The sequence below is a fragment of the Megascapheus bottae genome, chromosome 19 (assembly GCF_031878675.1).
Source record: "Megascapheus bottae isolate mThoBot1 chromosome 19, mThoBot2.hap1, whole genome shotgun sequence".
NCBI lineage: Eukaryota > Metazoa > Chordata > Mammalia > Rodentia > Geomyidae > Megascapheus > Megascapheus bottae.
In genome coordinates, this window is record NC_143527.1 from 27,284,290 (window position 1) to 27,302,586 (window position 18,297).

At 39.6% G+C, this 18,297-nt stretch overlaps 1 protein-coding gene across 1 annotated transcript in view; it reads left to right on the plus strand.

Moving 5' to 3' along the window:
- Rprd1a (regulation of nuclear pre-mRNA domain containing 1A) overlaps positions 1-16,717 on the plus strand; it is a 48,695-nt gene extending 31,978 nt beyond the window's left edge. The window contains exon 7 of the mRNA XM_090353241.1: positions 13,376-16,717. Within this exon, the coding sequence (XP_090209367.1) occupies positions 13,376-13,525 (150 nt within the window). The 3' untranslated portion in view covers positions 13,526-16,717. The remainder of the gene's footprint in view (positions 1-13,375) is intronic.
- The last annotated feature ends 1,580 nt before the right edge of the window (positions 16,718-18,297 follow it).

Genomic DNA, 18,297 nt, shown 5'->3' on the forward strand with positions numbered 1-18,297 from the left:
GAAATTATTCAACAGAACTTTTTATATATTACCATTTAGAACTAAATGATTCTTTTGTGAGATGAGTAGAAAATTACTTGAGATATTTGAACATTTCTTTGACTGGACTTAAGAATAAAGACATATTTTCCACATCAGCAGTTCACAATTCTCCTGTATCGTTGAACATTTAAATGTGATAAACTGGATAGTGAAAATGGTACATGAGTTTAGAGGATCAGTTAAGAAATTGGCTATATATATATATATATATATATTTTTTTTTTTTTTTTTGGCCAGTCTTGGGTTTGAGCTCTTAACCTTGGGCTTTCTCAAAGCTAGAGCTTTACTACTTAAGCCACAGTACCATTTCTGCCTTTTTCTATGTATGTGGTACTGAGGAATCGAACCTGGGTCTTCATGCATGCTAGGCAAGCACTCTTACCACAGGCCAAACTCCTGGCCCTTCTTTTTTCTTTTTCTTTTTCTTTTTTTTTTTTTTTAAGCAGTACTGAGATTTGAATTCTAGGCCTCCCACTTGCTAGGCAGGCATTCTACCACTTCTACTACTCTGCCACCCCTTTTGGTGTTGGTTACTTTCTTCAGGTATATTGTGTCCAGGCTAGCCTTGACTGAGGTGCTCTGTGCTTCCCTCTGTCACTGAGATGACAGGCATAGCCACTGTGGAGATAGGTCTTGTAAAGTTTTATATTAGAAGTTAGTATAAAAGTATACTGGCAGTCCATTTGTTTTATCTTTCATTACACACATATGATTCCCCCCCCCCCACACACACACACTTGTATTTGAACTCAAGGCCTTTTTGTGCTCAGGGCTAGTGCTTTACCAGTTGGAGCCATAGTGCCACATCCAGCTCTTTGGTAGTTAATGAATCTCACAAACTTTTCCTGCTAAGCTGACTTTGAACTGTGATCCTCAGATCTCAGCTCTCTGAGTAGCTAGGATTACATGTGTGAGCAGATACCCAGTAGATGATTTTATTTCTAGTTTGCATGCTTATAATTTCAACTAATCATAACTACGATTTATATGGATTTTGATTAGTTCCCTCTATTTTTATTATTTTACCACTATACTTAATATTTATTTTGTTACCGTCTCACTATATAGCCTGGGCTGGCATCAAATTTGTGATCCTCTCACCTCTACTTCCTGTAGTAGGATGAAAGACATGAACAACCAATGCCTGACTGGCATTGCTGGTCCTTCTAATATCTCCTATGTGACTATTACTTGATAGGTCTTTTAGGAGCCAAGTCCTGTCACAGCCCTGTTTAAAGCACTCCAGTGCCCTCCTTGGTCATTTGTATCTTACTTTAAATTCATACAGTGAACTGTGTGGGGTGGCTTATGCTTGTAATCTTACCTACTTCGGAGGCTGAGATCATCTGAGGATTTATCTCCAATAAATTACTTAGGAAAATCTGGAAGTGGTACTGTGGCTTAAGTGGTAGAGCACTAACCTTGAGCACGGAGGCTCAGGGATAGCCCTGGAGTTCAAGCTTCATGACTGGCAAAATAGATTCATACAGTGTCCTGTGGGATATTGGTAATAAGCCAGTATGGGGCTTCCACTTGGTACTTCAAGCCCATGAAGTACATTTCCATATCAGGGCTTTTGCTTTGCCATTGCCAACGTGTTCTCAGTTTTGCTGAGTCAGTTGTTTTTACAGTCAGCTTATGTTTCTGGCTTCTATCCCTGTCTTGGCTCCACCCACTATGCCCCCACTCCTTCCATAGCAGATCTGTTGGCTTGTTTTCCCCTTACTTGAAGTATATCTAGAAGTGGCGCTGTGGCTCAAGTGGTAGAGCGCCAACCTTGAGCTGAAGAGCTCAGGAGCAGCGGCCAAACCCAGAGTTCAAGCCCCATGGCTAACACACACGCACACAAAGTATATCTAGAACAATTAGCTTTCTTTGAGGGGGAGGCGGGGATTGCTGGGGATCAAACGCAGACTTTTGTATATGTTAGGCAAGTGCTGCATTATTGGGCCAGGTCTTCACCCTATTTGATCCATTTTTATTTTTTTATTTTATTTATTTATTTTTTTGCCAGCCCTGGGGCTTAAACTCAGGGCCTTAGCACTGTCCTTGGGCTTTCTCAAGGCTAGAGCTCTACCACCACTTGAGCCATAGCACCACTCCTGGCTTTTCCATTTTTAAGTCTTATATTTCAGTAGTATCCCATTATCTGGAGGGATGCTTTATAAGACACACAGTGGCTGTAGAATGGATCATAGTGCCAAACTCTATAAATACTATGGTTTTTTTCCCTATATATTTATACCTATGATAAAGTTTAGCTTACAAGTTAGGCTCTGATAGGGGTTAACAAAAATAAAACTATATTGAAATGCTACATAAGTGATTTCTCAATTATTTTTATTTTTGTGGTACTAGGGATTGAACCCAGGAGTTTGTGCATGCTGGGCAAGTCCTGTATGTACCACTTGGGCCACACCTCCAGCCCTTCAAAATACCTTCATTCCCATTTGAACAATAGTATTTTTGGACCATGTTAAAACTATGACCCAGGGTAAGGGCTACTGTCCTTAAAAAGATTTAGATGCTCTGTGTTCAAGGCATAGTATCTAGAAAGTTGGCTGATCATTTTGAACATTGGGAAAAAATGACCATTTATAAGCTGTAAAGTAAATTGTCCTTTTGTTCCCTTCAATAAGAAGAGACATTAACAATAAACTGCTTAGCATGAATAATTAGTGGGCAGGGACTCAGCAGAATGAGGGAAGGGTAATGGTGCCACCTAGTGGAAAAGCTGGAACTAGAAATGAGATCTGAATCCTTTCATATAGTTGTATGTGAGAATGTCTGTGCTCTTTGTTTTTGCTCACTTACTCCTGGACAGGAGAGGCATTATAATGGTTAAAAGAAGTAATGCAGTTGCTCTACCTGCAGAGACAAAGGAAAGGCTTGACCGTTAACTGCTGCAGTCTTTGTTACTCTAGTAACAGCTGAGTTTTCAGGAGTGGAGGGGGATTTGAAAGTAGTTGGCACTTGAATTTCACTAAGTAGACTGTTACAGCAGAGAGGAATTGCAGAATTGGCAGTGTTTGGAAATCTGTTTGTGGTTGCTAAGTGGATTAAAGTGTTTTCAAATCACAAAGTATATACTCATTATACAATCCATTGATGATGACACAAATACCACCTACTATTTCATCAACTTTTGTGTGTATGCCAGTCATGGGGCTTGAACTCAAGGCCTGGGTGGTGTCCCTTAGCTTCTCCCACCCCTCATTTGTTTACTATATGTGGACATGTGAATATTTCCTTCATCCCCAGTTAGTTTACATAAATAAAACATATCCTTAATACAAAGTAATGGAAAAACTTTTTTCTTTTTTTCCCTTTTTTGGGGGTGGGGGGGTCAGTTGTGGGGCTTGAATTCTGGGTCTGGGTGTTGTCCCTGTGCTCTTCAGCTCGAGGCTATCACCCTACCCCTTGAGCCAAGCCCCACTTCCTGTTTTCTGGTGGTCAGTTGGAGATAAGAGTCTCATGGACTTTAGTGCCTAGATCGGCTTTGAACCGGGATCCTCAGATCTCAGCCTCCTGAGTAGCTGGGGTTATAGGCATGAGCCACCGAGCCTGGCTAATCCCTACCTTTTCTGTTCAGCAAAGGAGTAGTTGGAGAATTCTAGGCAAGGGAAATAGTATAAGCCATAATAGCTATGAAATGAAAATTGCTTAAACTGTAAGAAAGATGGAGTTGTGCCAGTTGAGTCCCAACACAGAAGTATACAAATTCTCTTTTTTAGTATGGCTTGTCCAGCTAGTGGGACTGTGGGCATCATCATATGGACTTCTGTTAACAATTATCAACATCCACATTACTCCCTAGACACTGCTGTTCAAAACGAAAATGTTTTCCATGGTATCATCATGGCTTGATTTTGACATATTTGCTAATTTGTGAAAGGAAAACTCAAAAGAGGAAAGAACACAGAAATGAGAAAATGGTGTGGTAATATACTTACATAATTCTACCACTCAGCAAGTAGAAGAAGATCATGGACCACACAGGGAAACCGTGTCTCAAATCTGGAGTGAACAGACAGAACACTGTAATGTACTAGAATTTAGTATTCTGTCCTCCTGAAACTGCTGGGATCATATATACCTGGTGGCCCTTTTACTTTAGCTCCTTGGTTAGACTTACTTCAGAGGAAACACCAACTAGATGTAGCTGTTAGCACAGCAATGTAGGTAGTGTAGGGTTAAGCTATAATTAGTCATTTAAACTGGCAGCATTGTCTTGCTTGTTGCTGTTAACATGTCATTCATATGTATATTTGGGTGGGGGGAGTCCTTTGTGCAGCTTGAACTGAAGGCCTGGGTACTGTTGCTGAGCTCACTTGCTCAAGGCTAGCACTCTACCACTTTTTCATAGTACCACTCCTGGTACTTTCTGGTAGTTAATTGAAGAGTCGAGTCTCTGGGCTAAATTTGAACCCAGACCCTCAGATTTTAGCCTCCTGAGTAGCTAATATAGGTGTGAGCCACCAGCACTTGGTTTCACATAAATTTTATCTCATTCTCTCAGTTGTTCTCTAAGGTATTTTCTTTTGCCACCTGGGCCCCTCCCTCTGGGCAAACTGGCAAGTTTATTTTGCTGAAGTTGAATAGGGAAATCCAGCTGTGGTTAAAGCCTCCATCCAGTGCACTAAAGCGTGCTATGTTCACAATGGGTTAGAGTCTCTAGCATCTGCTTCTAAAACTAGCTTTATTCCTGACAAGCTTAATGTTACACCTTCATTATACACAGACATGTTTACTCTATAGTTTGTTGTCTGATATGTTTTAGGGTTCAATAAAAAAAATGATACAAGTGAATAACAAAGTCTACAAGTCTAAATAAACATCAGAATTAGTCATGTATGATATAAGTTTTAAAATGACCAAACCAGGAGTTTATAGAATTGATTAATACAGTGTTTTCTAATGGAAAAGGCAAACACTATAGAGAGAGCAGAAATTCTAAACGTTATATGCTATGAGATTCTGGCTTCTGCATGCCTGCGTGCACACACACACACACACACACACACACACACACACACACACACACACACACACGTACACTCCACCAAGGGAAAAATTGACTGCAGGAATATTGAGCACCTTTCTGCCATTTCTTTTTGCCTTCCTTACCCTTCTGTCTGCTCTGCAGTTGCTACTAGACTCTTGATTTCCTACCAGGAAAGCCAAACATTGCTTTAACAGGTCTTATTGACAGGTTATGGTTTCATTGGAATTTTTTGTGTGTGTGTATGTGAGTGTGTAAGTGATGGGCTTGAATTTGGCTGGGTCGCTGTCCCTCTGTCCCTGAGCTCTTAGCTCAAGGCTACTGCCCTTCCCTTGAGCCAAGCCCCACTTCCCATTCTAGAAGTTAATTGGAGATAAGAATCTCTGGTCCTTTTGTGCCCTTGCTGGCTTTGAACCTTGAAGCTCAGATCTCAGCCTCCTGAGTAGCAAGGATTAGGCATGAGCCACCACACCCAACCTTTCGTTGGAGTTTTAAGGTTTACGACATGACTGTGGTGACCCAGTAGTTAATAGACCTAGTTTTCTATTGGACAACATACTTTAGAATATCTATCCTAAAATATTTCCAGGATAATAAGAAAGGATAGTTTCATGGTAAAGCATGAGGACTGAAGCTAATCTGTCTAGGTTTTAGTCTTCCCCCCGCCCTTCCTCTGTTAGCTTTGGCTGAAGATTCTAAGTATGTAGTTAATATTGCTCTACCATCTATAGTAGTACATTGCTAGTACTAGTCTATCTGAAGATTAAAGGGAACACTTAGGACAGGTAGGCATTCAGAGAGGACATAGAAATGTGGCAGCTATTTGGTTTGAGGTAACAGTGCTAGATAATCTCAAAATATGTATGCCTGCATTATAATTTAGCATTATTGCTGTTTTAAAACCCAGTCAGTAGCTGGTTAGGCATTAGGTTCCTTGCAGATGGCATGGTAAAGCATGTCTTTTCAATTTATTAATCCAGAAGGTGAATGAAAGTTTGCAGTAACAGAACTGCTGAAGAATGTGAGCTCTGACATTCATATTAAATGACATCTATTTACACAAAACTGATTTACTTAACCTAAAAGATAATATTTTCCTATAGTCAGTTGAAAAAATGGGAACTCTTTCTGAGAATATGGGGTAACATGGGGATAAAATGAGAAAAAGATGTTATGTTACCTTATTTCTTGGTAATGTGATCAATTCCAGTATTTGATACTAAGATGAGTTTGAGAAATTTTTTTCTTTGGGTGAGGGGATGGCAGGCACTCTTGGGTTTGAACCCAGGGCTTCTCTCTGGTTTGGTATTTGTTCTACCACTTGATCCATACCTCCAGCCTTCGTTTGCTTTATTTAGGTAGCGTCTTGTGTTTTTGCTTGGGGCCAGCCTCAGATTGATTCTGTCACATAATGGAGACGACAGGTCAGACCACCAGGCCCAGCTTACTGGTTGAGATAGCCTCTCAGTAGCTCTTTGTCTTGGCTGGTCTTGAACCTCTGTTCTCCTAAATCCATATCTTCTGAGTAATAAGCTTAGAGTCATGGACCACCACACCTAGCTAAGCATTTGTTTTCTTTAAAAGATGAATAAAGCAAGCTACTGAGGTCTTTACATTCTCTCTCCTAGAGCTGGTAACAGACCTGATTAATTTCTGGTCTGAGAAATTCCCTGTTGTTGTTCACATGGGAACCTATGGCCAATTCCAAGCATCATGCTTAGTATATTGCCTGTCTGCTTGTTTTTTGCCGGTTGTGGGGCTTGAACTCTGGGCCTGGGCACTGTCTCAAACCACTTGACCACAGTACCACTTCCAACTTTTTTTTTTTTTTTTTGCCAGTCCTGGGCTTGAGCTCAGGGCCTGAGCACTGTCCTTGGACTTTCTCAAGGCTAGAGCTCTACCACTTGAGCCTCAGCACCACTTCCGACTTTTTTCTATGTATGTGGTACCGAGGAATCAAACCCGGGTCTTCATGCATGCTAGGCAAGCACTTTAACCACTAGGCCAAACTCCCGGCCCCATGCTTAGTATATTAAGACATGAAATGTATTTGCATTGTTTAGGAGAGAGAGAGAGAGAGAGAGAGAGAGAGAGAGAGAGAGAGAGAGAGAGAGAGAGAGTGTGTGTGTGTGTGTGTGTGTGTGTGTGTGTGTGTGTTACCCTTCATTTAGCTTTTCCTGTCTTAACCTACGAAGGGTTCCTAAGGGCAAAGCAAAATGAAATCAAAACAAATATGATGATTTAAAAAATGTACATAAAAGCTTTTACGGCAGGCCTGGGGTTTGAACGCAGCATTATGCTTGCCAGGCAGGTGCTCTGTCACTGACCATACCTCCACCCTTTTATTTGGTTAGGTACATTAGATATAGGATATCATTTTCTGCTCAGTTTTGCACATAGATTACAGCTCTTTTATTTCTTACTTCTCACTGTAGCTGGGATGACAGGCTAATATGCCACCATGCCAACTTTCTGTTGAAGTCTGGAAAATTTTTTTCTGCCCCACCCATCCTGAAACTGTGGTCCTCCTGACCTCAGCCTCCCACATGGCTAAGATGACAGGTATATACCACTGCTCCAGTGGTTGATAGGAGGTCTCAAGAACTTTCCTTCCCCAGGCTTTCCCCAAATTGAAGTCCTCACTTCTGCTGCCAAGTTGGAGACTGAAACAAAGCTTAATAGTTACATTGAAGGCAGTAACTTCAATGATAAGACAAAGAACTGAATGAAATACATCCCCAACAAAACCACAAAGAAGTCTAGGAGAACAGAATTAGGGTCATGGAGATTACCATTAGCTAAAAGACTTACGTTTTGAAATTTTTATCTCCATTCTGACTTTGCATATGGTTGATTATGTTTGACTTCAACATGAATTTGTTCTATTTTTTCCCTCCAATAATACATTTATTTTAACTACCAAATATATTAGTAAGTGAAATGCTAAGAAGTAAACAAATCATCAGATTTTAGACTAAAGGTATATATATTGAGATTTATACTGGAAAACATTGCTTGGATGTTAGCATATATGTGGCCATATTTTATGTAAATACGTACATTTTTAAAGAAATGTTGGGTAGGTGCCCGTGGCTCATGCCTGTAATTCTAGCTCTTCAGAAGGCTGAGATCAAGGATCAAGGTCCAAGGCCAATCTGGACAGAATGATCCCGAAATTCCACATCTCCAGTTGACTAGCCAAAAGCTGGTTTGGAGGTGTGGCTCAGATGATATGGAGCTGGCTGTGAGCAAGCAAGCTGAGGGAATGTGAGGGCCCTGAGTTCAAGTCCCAGAATTGCTTAAGAAAATGTCCAGAGAAGAGTCTTAAGTGTTTACACTAGAGTGTTTTTGTTTACTCGTTGCTAATTTCTAATACAACTTTTTATCCTGAGCTAATCATTGTTAGACTTGAGAAAAACTCTAGAGGTAAATTTCACAAACAAGAGAAGGAGCGATCTGGATAAAAGTCTGGTTTTCACAACATTCTGAAATCCATGGGTTCAGTTCCAGGGGAACACCATACAGGCAGCTAGTGGGAATCAGTGTTCCGCTTCCAGGTTTGGTGCATTTCTGTCTGCTACAGTATCAGTGGAAGGTGGGTGGGAAGTCAGTGTAGTTTCAGTCGAGTTGGTGTGATCTCAGAAGTGGCCACAACCTTAGTTGGCCAGTTAAGATCTCCTTATGGCTGCACTGGAAATTGTCCATTCTTTGTGTGGTTTTGTGTTTTGAGATAGGGTCACACTATGTAGCCTCACGCTGGCCTTGAACTGCCAGTCCTGCCAGTCAGTGCCTCCTGATTGCTGGGATTTTTAAGTATGTACCACAACTACTGGCTTGCTGGGTTTTTGTTGTTATTGTTATGTTTTGTTTTTAAGTAACCTTTGTTCTATAAAAGAGGAGAGCTGAATTATTAGCATCATATATAAGACAAAAGGCAGTCATAAAATATATAATGTCGAAAATAAACTTACTTGAAGGAGTAAGTTTGAGAACAAATAAAGGAGGTACCACTTGGGTCTAGTGGCTCCTGCCCACAATCACAGAGGTAGTAGTCTCAGGAGGTAGTGCTTCAGTCCAGATGTGCTGGTGTCATGGTGTGCCAGTCCTGGGCTTGAGCTCAGGGCATGAGCCCTGTCCTTGGACTTTCTCAAGGCTAGAGCTTTACCACTTGAGCCTCAGCACCACTTCCAGCTTTTTTTCTATGTATGTGGTACTGAGGAATTGAACCCGGGTCTTCCTGCATGCTAGGCAAGCACTCTACCACTAGGCCAAACTCCTGGCCCCAAGGGATTCTGTTAATTTTTAGTGCTTTTGCGGGTACTGTCAGAAATACAAATACTTAAGAAGTAAATTTTCCCCTAATTATGTATATAAAGTCAGAAAACAATCATGTAATATTTAACTTCAGAAGTAATTGAAGTCAAAACAAAACAAAACTTGGAGTACAAGCACATTTTAAGAGGTTATCTTGAAGCTGCAGCAGGAAAAGTTTCCATGGCAGTGTCAGTGTAGGTTTGGCAGACTCCAGGCTCCTGAATTAGGCTCTAGCCCCTTAGAGCACAACAGGACAGTGCAGAGGGGTGCAGCTGGGGACCCGAGTAAGGATAAAGGGACAAGAGGAGGGGCTTCTAGACAGTGAAAAGTTACCTAAGCCATAATGGAAGTGGAAGGGCTTGGATTTAAGCAGTGAGACTGAGCTTTGTATGAAGTTGGAACTGGAAAAACAGACTGTTAGAAAAGATAATTTCAGAGTGAAAGTGATGATACTGGCAAGTAAAAGGTGAATCAGTAAAGTCAAAGAGAAGAATAGAGAGGCATGCATGCAGTGCCTTGTCCATGAAGAATAAGGCTGGTGGTGACTAGTGCCACAGTGCCGTCTGAGAAGACTTAATTATTCGTGTGTGTGTGTGTGTGTGTGTGTGTGTGTGTGTGTGTGTGTGTGTGTCTGTCTGTCTGTCTGTCTGTCTGTCTGTCTGTCTGTCATGGGACTTGAACACTTGGCCTGGGGGTTGACCCTGAGCTTGTCAAGCCCTACCCCTTGAGCCACAGCACCACTTCCTAAGAAGACTGTTATTAGTCATTTCATTTTACTCTGTTAAAAGTCAAAAGTCAGGGTAGAACAGTAAGCCTGTCATTACACTGTTATTATTTCTCAGGATAAAGATTTATTAAGTGAGTTGAAGCTGGGTGCCAGCGGGCGACTGACATCCATATTATTAGTTGTACTGGGATCTGAAGATAGTGGTTTAAAGATAACACAGCCAGGAAAGTCTGAGAGGTTTTTTTTTTGTTTTTTTTTTTTGTTTTTTTTTTTTTTGTTTTTTGCCGGTCCTGGGCTTGAGCTCAGGGCTTGAGGACTGTCCTTGGACTTTCTCAAGGCTAGCACTGTACCACTTAAGCCTCAGCACCACTTCCAGCTTTTTGCTGTGTATATGGGGTACCGAGGAATCGAACCCGGGTCTTCGTGCATGCTACGCAAGCACTCTACCACTAGACCAAACTCCTGGCCCATTTCTGAGAGATTCTTATCTCTATCTATTTAAACAGCAAAAAACTGGGAGTAGAGCTGTGGCAAGTGTTAAGAGTACCAGCCGCCAGTGAAAAAGGTAAGGGAGAAGCACTAAAATCCCTGAGCTCAAACCCTAGTACTAGCTGGTGTGTATGCATGCATGCACGCTCGCACATGCACACATATTAGTAGCTTATCTGACTATTGACTAATACAGATACTATAAAGAATGACAACCAAATTTGGAAGATACTGATTAAAAGTTGGGAGAGGTGATACACAGAAGCCTTGTGAGACCATCTGCATCTTGATCTCCATGTTGGCTATATAGTAGATGCACTCATATGCTCACTGAAGTTCATCCTCATAGCTGTGGACTTCATATTACACTTCTTTTTTCCAGTCCTGAGGCTTGAGTACTCTGTTCAAGAATAGCGCTCTGCCACTTGAGCCATAACACCACTTTCAGCTTTTTCTGTGTGTGTGTACCAAGGAATTGAACCCAAGGCTTCATGCATTCTAGTCAAAGCACCCTAACACTAGGCTACACTCCCAGTCCAGCACTTCATTTTTAAAACATTAAATAGCTACTGGCTAAGCAAAGATAGATAAAGATGGCAAGACAGCAGAGGATAAAGGTACAGAGCTGGTTTTCTTTGGTTACCTTATTTGTAGTAGAAAAGACACTGGTCAGTGATTTTGTTGACATTTTCTTCTTCCCTGGCACAGATGTCTTATGTAGTGTTGAGATGAAACCCAGGGCCAACCAAGCACATGATCAGAATCTGTCACTGAGCTACCACCCTGCCCATCTGCCAAACCAAAAACTTTATGTAGCTAGTTTAGTACATGAAAAAAGTCTATATATTTTCCTATGAATGCTGCCTTTCTGGTAATATATAGAGACATGATTTTTTTCCTCTCTCCCTTTTCTTTGGTTAAATCATCCATATTTTTCCTGATATTTCATGTAGTATTAACCTTGTGTTTTTTGTGTATATAAGGTTTCGCTGTGGTATTTCATCTATTTGTATATTGTGCTTTGATCTGATTAACCCTTTTTTGGTGTTTATGCAGTCATCAACCATTTAAAAAGTGTCCTATATATGTGACACATAACATGAGTAGGATATCAATGAGTATTGTTAATGGTCACAAAATAGTGATGAACTAGATGAGAGAAGAAGTAAGTAATTGGGGGAGGCTCAGTGGAAGGAAATATAAGCTGGCATTTGAATTGAGAAATTGCATGAGGACCTTGAACAAGGAGGAAATAATCTGAGTAAAATACTCCAATGCATCGTGATTGGCTTTAAGGGACTTTTGTGTTCATATTGGATGTCATATCACAAAATTCTTTGTATTAGTTCTGTAACTTTAATAGATTTGCCTTGAGTAGCCATTTATTTGGAATGTTAAGTAACAGATTGTTTTGTAATGTTTTTAATAAAATTTCATTACTCTGGATAATTTAGGACCTGTTCTGCAAAGCTTTAGAATAGCTTTTGGTTGTATTATAACTATTTTTGGTTGTATTTTAACTATTTTCTCCCTCCATCTCTCCCTCCTATTTCCTCCTCCTCCTTCTCCTCCTCCTCCTCCTTCTTCCTTCTCTTTCTTCTTCCCCGCAGTGCTGGGGGTCAAACTTTGCAGTACTTTGCAGCTGCAGCAAGGACTATACCACCAACCTGTATTATCTTTTTTGATAATATTTTATTATTCTACCAGGAATAAGATCTATTAGTTTATAGTTAGCTATTTTTAAAGTAGTATCAAAATAAATTGTCATTAATCTTGTACTGTTTCTGTTTAGTTTTTAATTTTTTTATTTAATTTTTTTTGGCCAGTTGTAGGCCTTGAACTCAGGGCCTGAGCACTGTCCTTGGAATTTTTCTCTACCACTTGAGCCACAGCATCACTTCCAGTTTTTTTCTATATATGTGGTACTGAGGAATCGAACCCGGCCTTTGTAGATGCTAGGCAAGCACTTTACCACTAGGCCAAACTCCTGGCCCTCTGTTTAGTTTTTAAAGGTTCGATTTCTTCATGTATAAAATAATGATTCCTTATGTTTTGTGAAGAATAAAAACTATGCAAAGCAAGTTGGATATCTGGGAAAATGTTTAAATTATCTATTAGATTTGTTTTAAAAGTAAGTATTTTAGTCAGGCAAATCCTGACTACTCAGGAGGCTGGGCTTTGAGGATTGTGGTTTGAATCCAACCCCAGCAGAAAAGTCCATTAGACTCTTTATCTCTAATTAACTAGCAAAAAACCAAAGGGAGGTGTTGCTTGAGTGGTAAGAGTACAGATACATTGGGGTTAGGGCTTCAACACACACATTCAGTATAAAAGAGGAATCTTTACTTTTGGTTGTTCATATGGATTCTGTTTACTCTAGGAGACATTGGTGTTTAGTGTGAAGAATTTTAAAGGTGGGTCTGATAGCAACACAATCAGTTTTATCTGTAGAAATAATCATTTTAGAAATATGTCTGCTGGACTTAGGACTTGGGCTTGGAATCCTTCCTTTTGAGCACTCTGAATGCATGTACTGTTGCCTTCCACTTATTCGGGTCCCTTTGTAAAGAAATAATGCTGTTTATCTAGTTACATATTTTTAAAGCTCCTTCTTTGAGTAATGTGTATTGTACAAAATCATGGGTTTAATAAAGTGTTTGATTGTATTTACCTGTTTGGATAAGCTAAAATTCAGGTTGGAATAATCTTGTCATTGACAACAATAGCAGGTTTTTGTTTTTATTATTTCAGAGCATTAGCTAGAATCCCCAAATGCTAACTAAAGTGGTTTGCTGTTACAGGAATACAAGTGCAAGTTAGCCAGAGTTTCCCTGGTGAGAAAAGAACTCAGGTCTCGGATCCAGAGCCTGCCAGATTTATCTCGATTGCCAAATGTCACTGGCAGCCACATGCACCTACCATTTGCTGGAGACATCTACAGTGAAGACTGACAACCTGCCTCTTTCCAGGTCCCAGAACTTTGGAAGAGATGAAGACAGATTAGCTGGATAGTTCTGTAAGCATTATTTTTGTATATTGTTGGGAGAGTGGTACTAACAAAGAACTGACAAGTACTTTATAAAATTGTTAAAACGTTGGGTTTGTTTACTATTTTACTAGTAAGTTAATGTGACTAGGCTAAACAAGGTGATGATCCTGTGTATCAATAACTCACCAATAGTGATTATTTTCAAAAGAACTTTTTGTAAATTTTTTTGATGCAGGGCCTTGTGAGAAATTCCATGTTTCTATTTCTTCATGTATTTTCAGTTGCTTTTCTTTTTCTTTCTTTCTTTTTTTCCAGTATCTAATCACTGTATACTATCTGATTCTAAAGGGGAAGAACTAATCAGGATCTGGTTGAGACTTTATTATGGTACAGTTTAGGACTTGACTGCAGAAGGGACTAAATGTTCCAGTATAATTTTCACCCTTCTCAACCCAACACCAACGCTGGTTCTATGCCTCTCTAAGGCCTTTGGTTCCTTAGAGGTCTGTAACTTAACACTAAACATGGATGCCACTGGGAGAGTCAGGTCAAAGCCTAGAGAACTTTCCCCCATAGCACTGTAGGAGTTCAGTTCCAACTGCCAGTGCAGAATAAAAAGATTACTAAATAGGGAATGCTTTGATTGTACTGTTCTGAATTATTTGAGTAGATTTTGACACTCCACCAAAGAAGAGCTTTGGTTCTGAACTGATTTCTATTTGTCAAGTCAGTCTTGTTTGAACATAATTGATTCCTTCAACAAAAAAGCTATGGGATTAAAAGAATCATTAAGTAATGATCCTTTTATTATTCCTTCGGCAGTATATAGTTTCAAAACTAGAACTTTTAGCACTAAAAGCTCAAGAATTTAATATTCATTAACACCTTAACCTTGGAACATTGGTTTTGTTTCTTTAAGGCTTTTGAATGATTATATGCTTGAAAATGAAGCAGTGCTACACCTACAGGGTAGATCTGGTAAATTCTATATTTGTATGTTTACAGATGTAAATACAAAAACAAATGTACTTTTACCTTTTATTTCTAACCCTGTGTATTAGGGCAGTTGCATGCTCTCCAGCCTTTTTGAATTTCATTGTTAAGCTGTGAATTTGTGTTTAATAATAATTTAGAACAAGCTTCTCTTTCATTGCTTTATGTATTAGACATTTCTCCTATCAGATTCAAATTAGATAGTTAATAGAACAAGCCAATTATGTCTCACTACTCTGAATGTCTGCATTCTGTTCTCTCAGTGTTAGAGACTATAGTTAAAATGACTACAAATGCAAAAGGCAGATATGTTATTTTTAATAGCTAGTAGTTCTGGAAGCTGATTTAAAAATGTTGACCTCTCTCCAAAACATATGCATAGAAGTAGTCATTCATCCACTTATATATTGTGTACTCAAAGTGTTTTGGTCTGCTTTGGGAACTTAGGACATTTTCTCACAGAAACAATAGTTAGGTTCCCTGTCACACTACCACTGAAGCTCCTCTGAAAACCGAATCCACTTAACCATGGATGTACTTGTGATATAGTTGATAAGTTACTTATTGTTGATCCTGGCCAGCATTTGCATTGTCACTCCTAAGGGAATTATGCATGGAGCCATACACACACTGAGGTGTATGCATCTTTGGTTAGGTATGAGAATACAAGGAAAGAGTCTGAAAAGGAGAGAGGTAATAAACACACAGCTACAAAACCTGGTTATCACTGTTACGAAAATAAGTTGGTTTTTGTTGTTAATGTGAAGGCAAAAACTTGTATGCTAATTTATTTCAATATCTTGGCTTTATTTATGATCTGCTAATGTGATTTATCCATTCAAAAATATTTTTTCCATTTAAAACTAATTTATAATGTACTCATAGCAACATTTAAAATATTTGAGAGCTGTGGAAATATTTTCACCATTCATGACAAACTTCTGACTTAGGTATTGATTTTTAACACCAGTATCTTCTCTAAATATTTATGATAAAAATGCATTATTTTTTTAAAGAGCTGGATGAGATTTGTGATGTGATAGTACTCAAGTACCTGAATTGCGCCCCTTGACCAGTCAGTCCCCCACAAACCTCAGATGTTGGTTAGCTTACTAACTGAACACAAACTAGTCTGTTTTAGAAGTCACATTTCAGCCTTATAATAGTACTGTAATGGTAAGCCTTATAGTAAAAAATTATCCTTCCTAAAAAGAAGACTAGATGTTCTCAAGAAATGGGGTTAAGCTGGGGGTACTACAAAACCAAATTTTAAATCATGAGCATTTTGTCCAGTGTGTACCCTAGACAAATCATGCAACTGAGTGCAGTCTGGCCTTGCTCCTCGAGAGAGCATGTCTGCACACCTGCAGTAGGGGTACAGTTTTGAGTGAATATCATTACTTTCCCCCGTGAACAGCCCAAGAGCTGTCTGGAGTGGTCATCTGATGAGGCGCGCTCCCTCTGCTTCTCCCATCTCTACTGTAAATGAAAGAATCACAGGAGAACAAAGTTTGAGAGAATCAGTTGTACTTTATAGCTAACCTCCCCCTGAGGAAAACCATTCTTTATGCAGCTATTTTGGTACCTCTGTCATGTGCACTCTGAATCAGGGTTTTTGTATGAGAAATCCTTTAGAATCAGCAAAAACTGGGATAATCCAGTCTTGATTTGCAAAATTCAAAGAAAACACCAAATTGTTAATTGTCACTGTAGATGAGAACTCATCTTTTATATACTGGTTATGAGAAGTCCTTAAATAGAAAAACTCAAAAGAACAAATGACTAATCAGGAAAATCTGAAGGCCCTTTCTTTCTGAATTTTCCATTTTAAAGATTTACATTATATGAAATGACAGCTACTAAACTGCTTTGTATTGTATTAAGAAATAGCTCCTAAAGATGTAGTCTTGTCTCATAGTTGTTGCACTATATCAGAACTGTTAAAAGTGTAAACAAGTTCTTCTCTATTCAGAAAGGGAATATTGTGTTACTTAATGAATTGATTTAGACAAAGCATTTGTTGCCTGCTCTAATTCCAGCTATCCACAAGACTGTTCTGAGGAGACAGTAGCACATGGGAAAATGAACTCTACTAGATTGTTTACCCCCATTTCTTTGGTTGTATAAGCTGTTCTTAATAAAGTTTTATGTTCTTTTTGAAGGTTCTTTGTGTAAGCTACTTTTGTAATTCCGATTCAGTGAGTATAGGGTAGAAGGCAGAGGATAAGGGGACTAAGAGGGAAGCAAAGTACTGGTAGCATTCAGGGAAGTAATAGTAGAGAGAGTGCTGAAGAAGATGACTATGGGTGACAAAATCCAAGTGTCAATTCCCTGGAGCTGTTATACGTGACCATAGGTGCCAGGGCCCCACCTGCAGAACTTCTGCAGGTCTTCTGCTACTTGATGGTAATGTTCATATCTCCACTCAAGTTTAAAATAATGGGAAGGCAGTCAACAGACTGGGAGAAGATCTTTACCAGCAATACATCTGACAAAGGCCTAATGCCCAAAACATAATAAGGAGCTCAAAAAATTAACCACCCCCTCAAAAAAAAAAAAAACCTAATAAACCAATCAATAAATGGAGCTGAAGAGTAACTTCTCAGAAGAATGATAGACACATGTTCATCATCTCTGTCCATAAAGGAAATGCCAAAATCAAGAATTCCACCCAAAAAAATGCTGGCCTAGACCTGAAGAAAAAGGAACTCTAGTGCACTGTTGGTGGGAAAGTAAACTAGGACAATCTGCATAGCAGTTTGGATTATTTTTTTGGGGGGGTGGGGAGTAAGTCTTGGGGCTTGAACTGGGCACCAAGGCTAGTGCTCTACCACTCTGAGCCAGGGCACCACTTCTGGTTATTGAGTGGTTAATTGGAGATAAGAGTCTCAGGGACTTTTCTGCCTGGGCTGGCTTTGAACTGTGATCCTCAGATCTCAGCTTCCTGAGTAGCTATGATTATAGGTGTAAGCTAGTAGGCACCCAGTAGTTTGGATATAGAAATCCCATTCTTGAATACTTATTTGTTAATCTTGACATTTGAAATATGATGTAAAAAAATCAATGTTAATAAAAATCATTTTAAAAACAAAACAAAATTAACCATAAAAACTTCTCTACAAGTCAAGATAAGGTAAAGAGGCCGGGTGTGGTGGTGGCTCATGCACTATTCAGGAGGCTGAGATCTGAGGATCAAGGTTCAAAGCCAGCCTGGCCATGAAAGGACCTGAGAGTCTTATCTCGAATTAACCCCTAGGAAACAGGGAGTTGGACTTGGCTCAAGGGTAGGGTGGTAGCCTTGAGTTGAAGAGCTCAGGGACAGTGCCCAGGCGGAGTTCAAGCCTCATGACTCAAAAAAAAAAGTTAAGACACATCCATGATCATTGCTATACTATTTACAATAACCAAGTTATGGAAACCAACCTACAATAGGAATGTGGTACATACACAATGGAATTGTATGCATCTATTAGAATATGTCATTTACAAGGAATAGATGGACCTAGAACAAATCATGCTAAGAATCTCATGGACTTTCCTGCCCAGGCAAGCTTTGGGCTGTCATCCTCAGATATCAGTCTCCTAGATTTGTAAGAGTGAGTCACTGGTACCCAGCCAAAGATTACTTTTAAACTCCTGAGTACAGTGGCACAAATGTGTCATTCTAAGCTACATGAGAGACTGAGATTTGGAGGGCAGCAAAATTTGCAAGTGACTCTACAGTTGTGTCTGAACACAGTA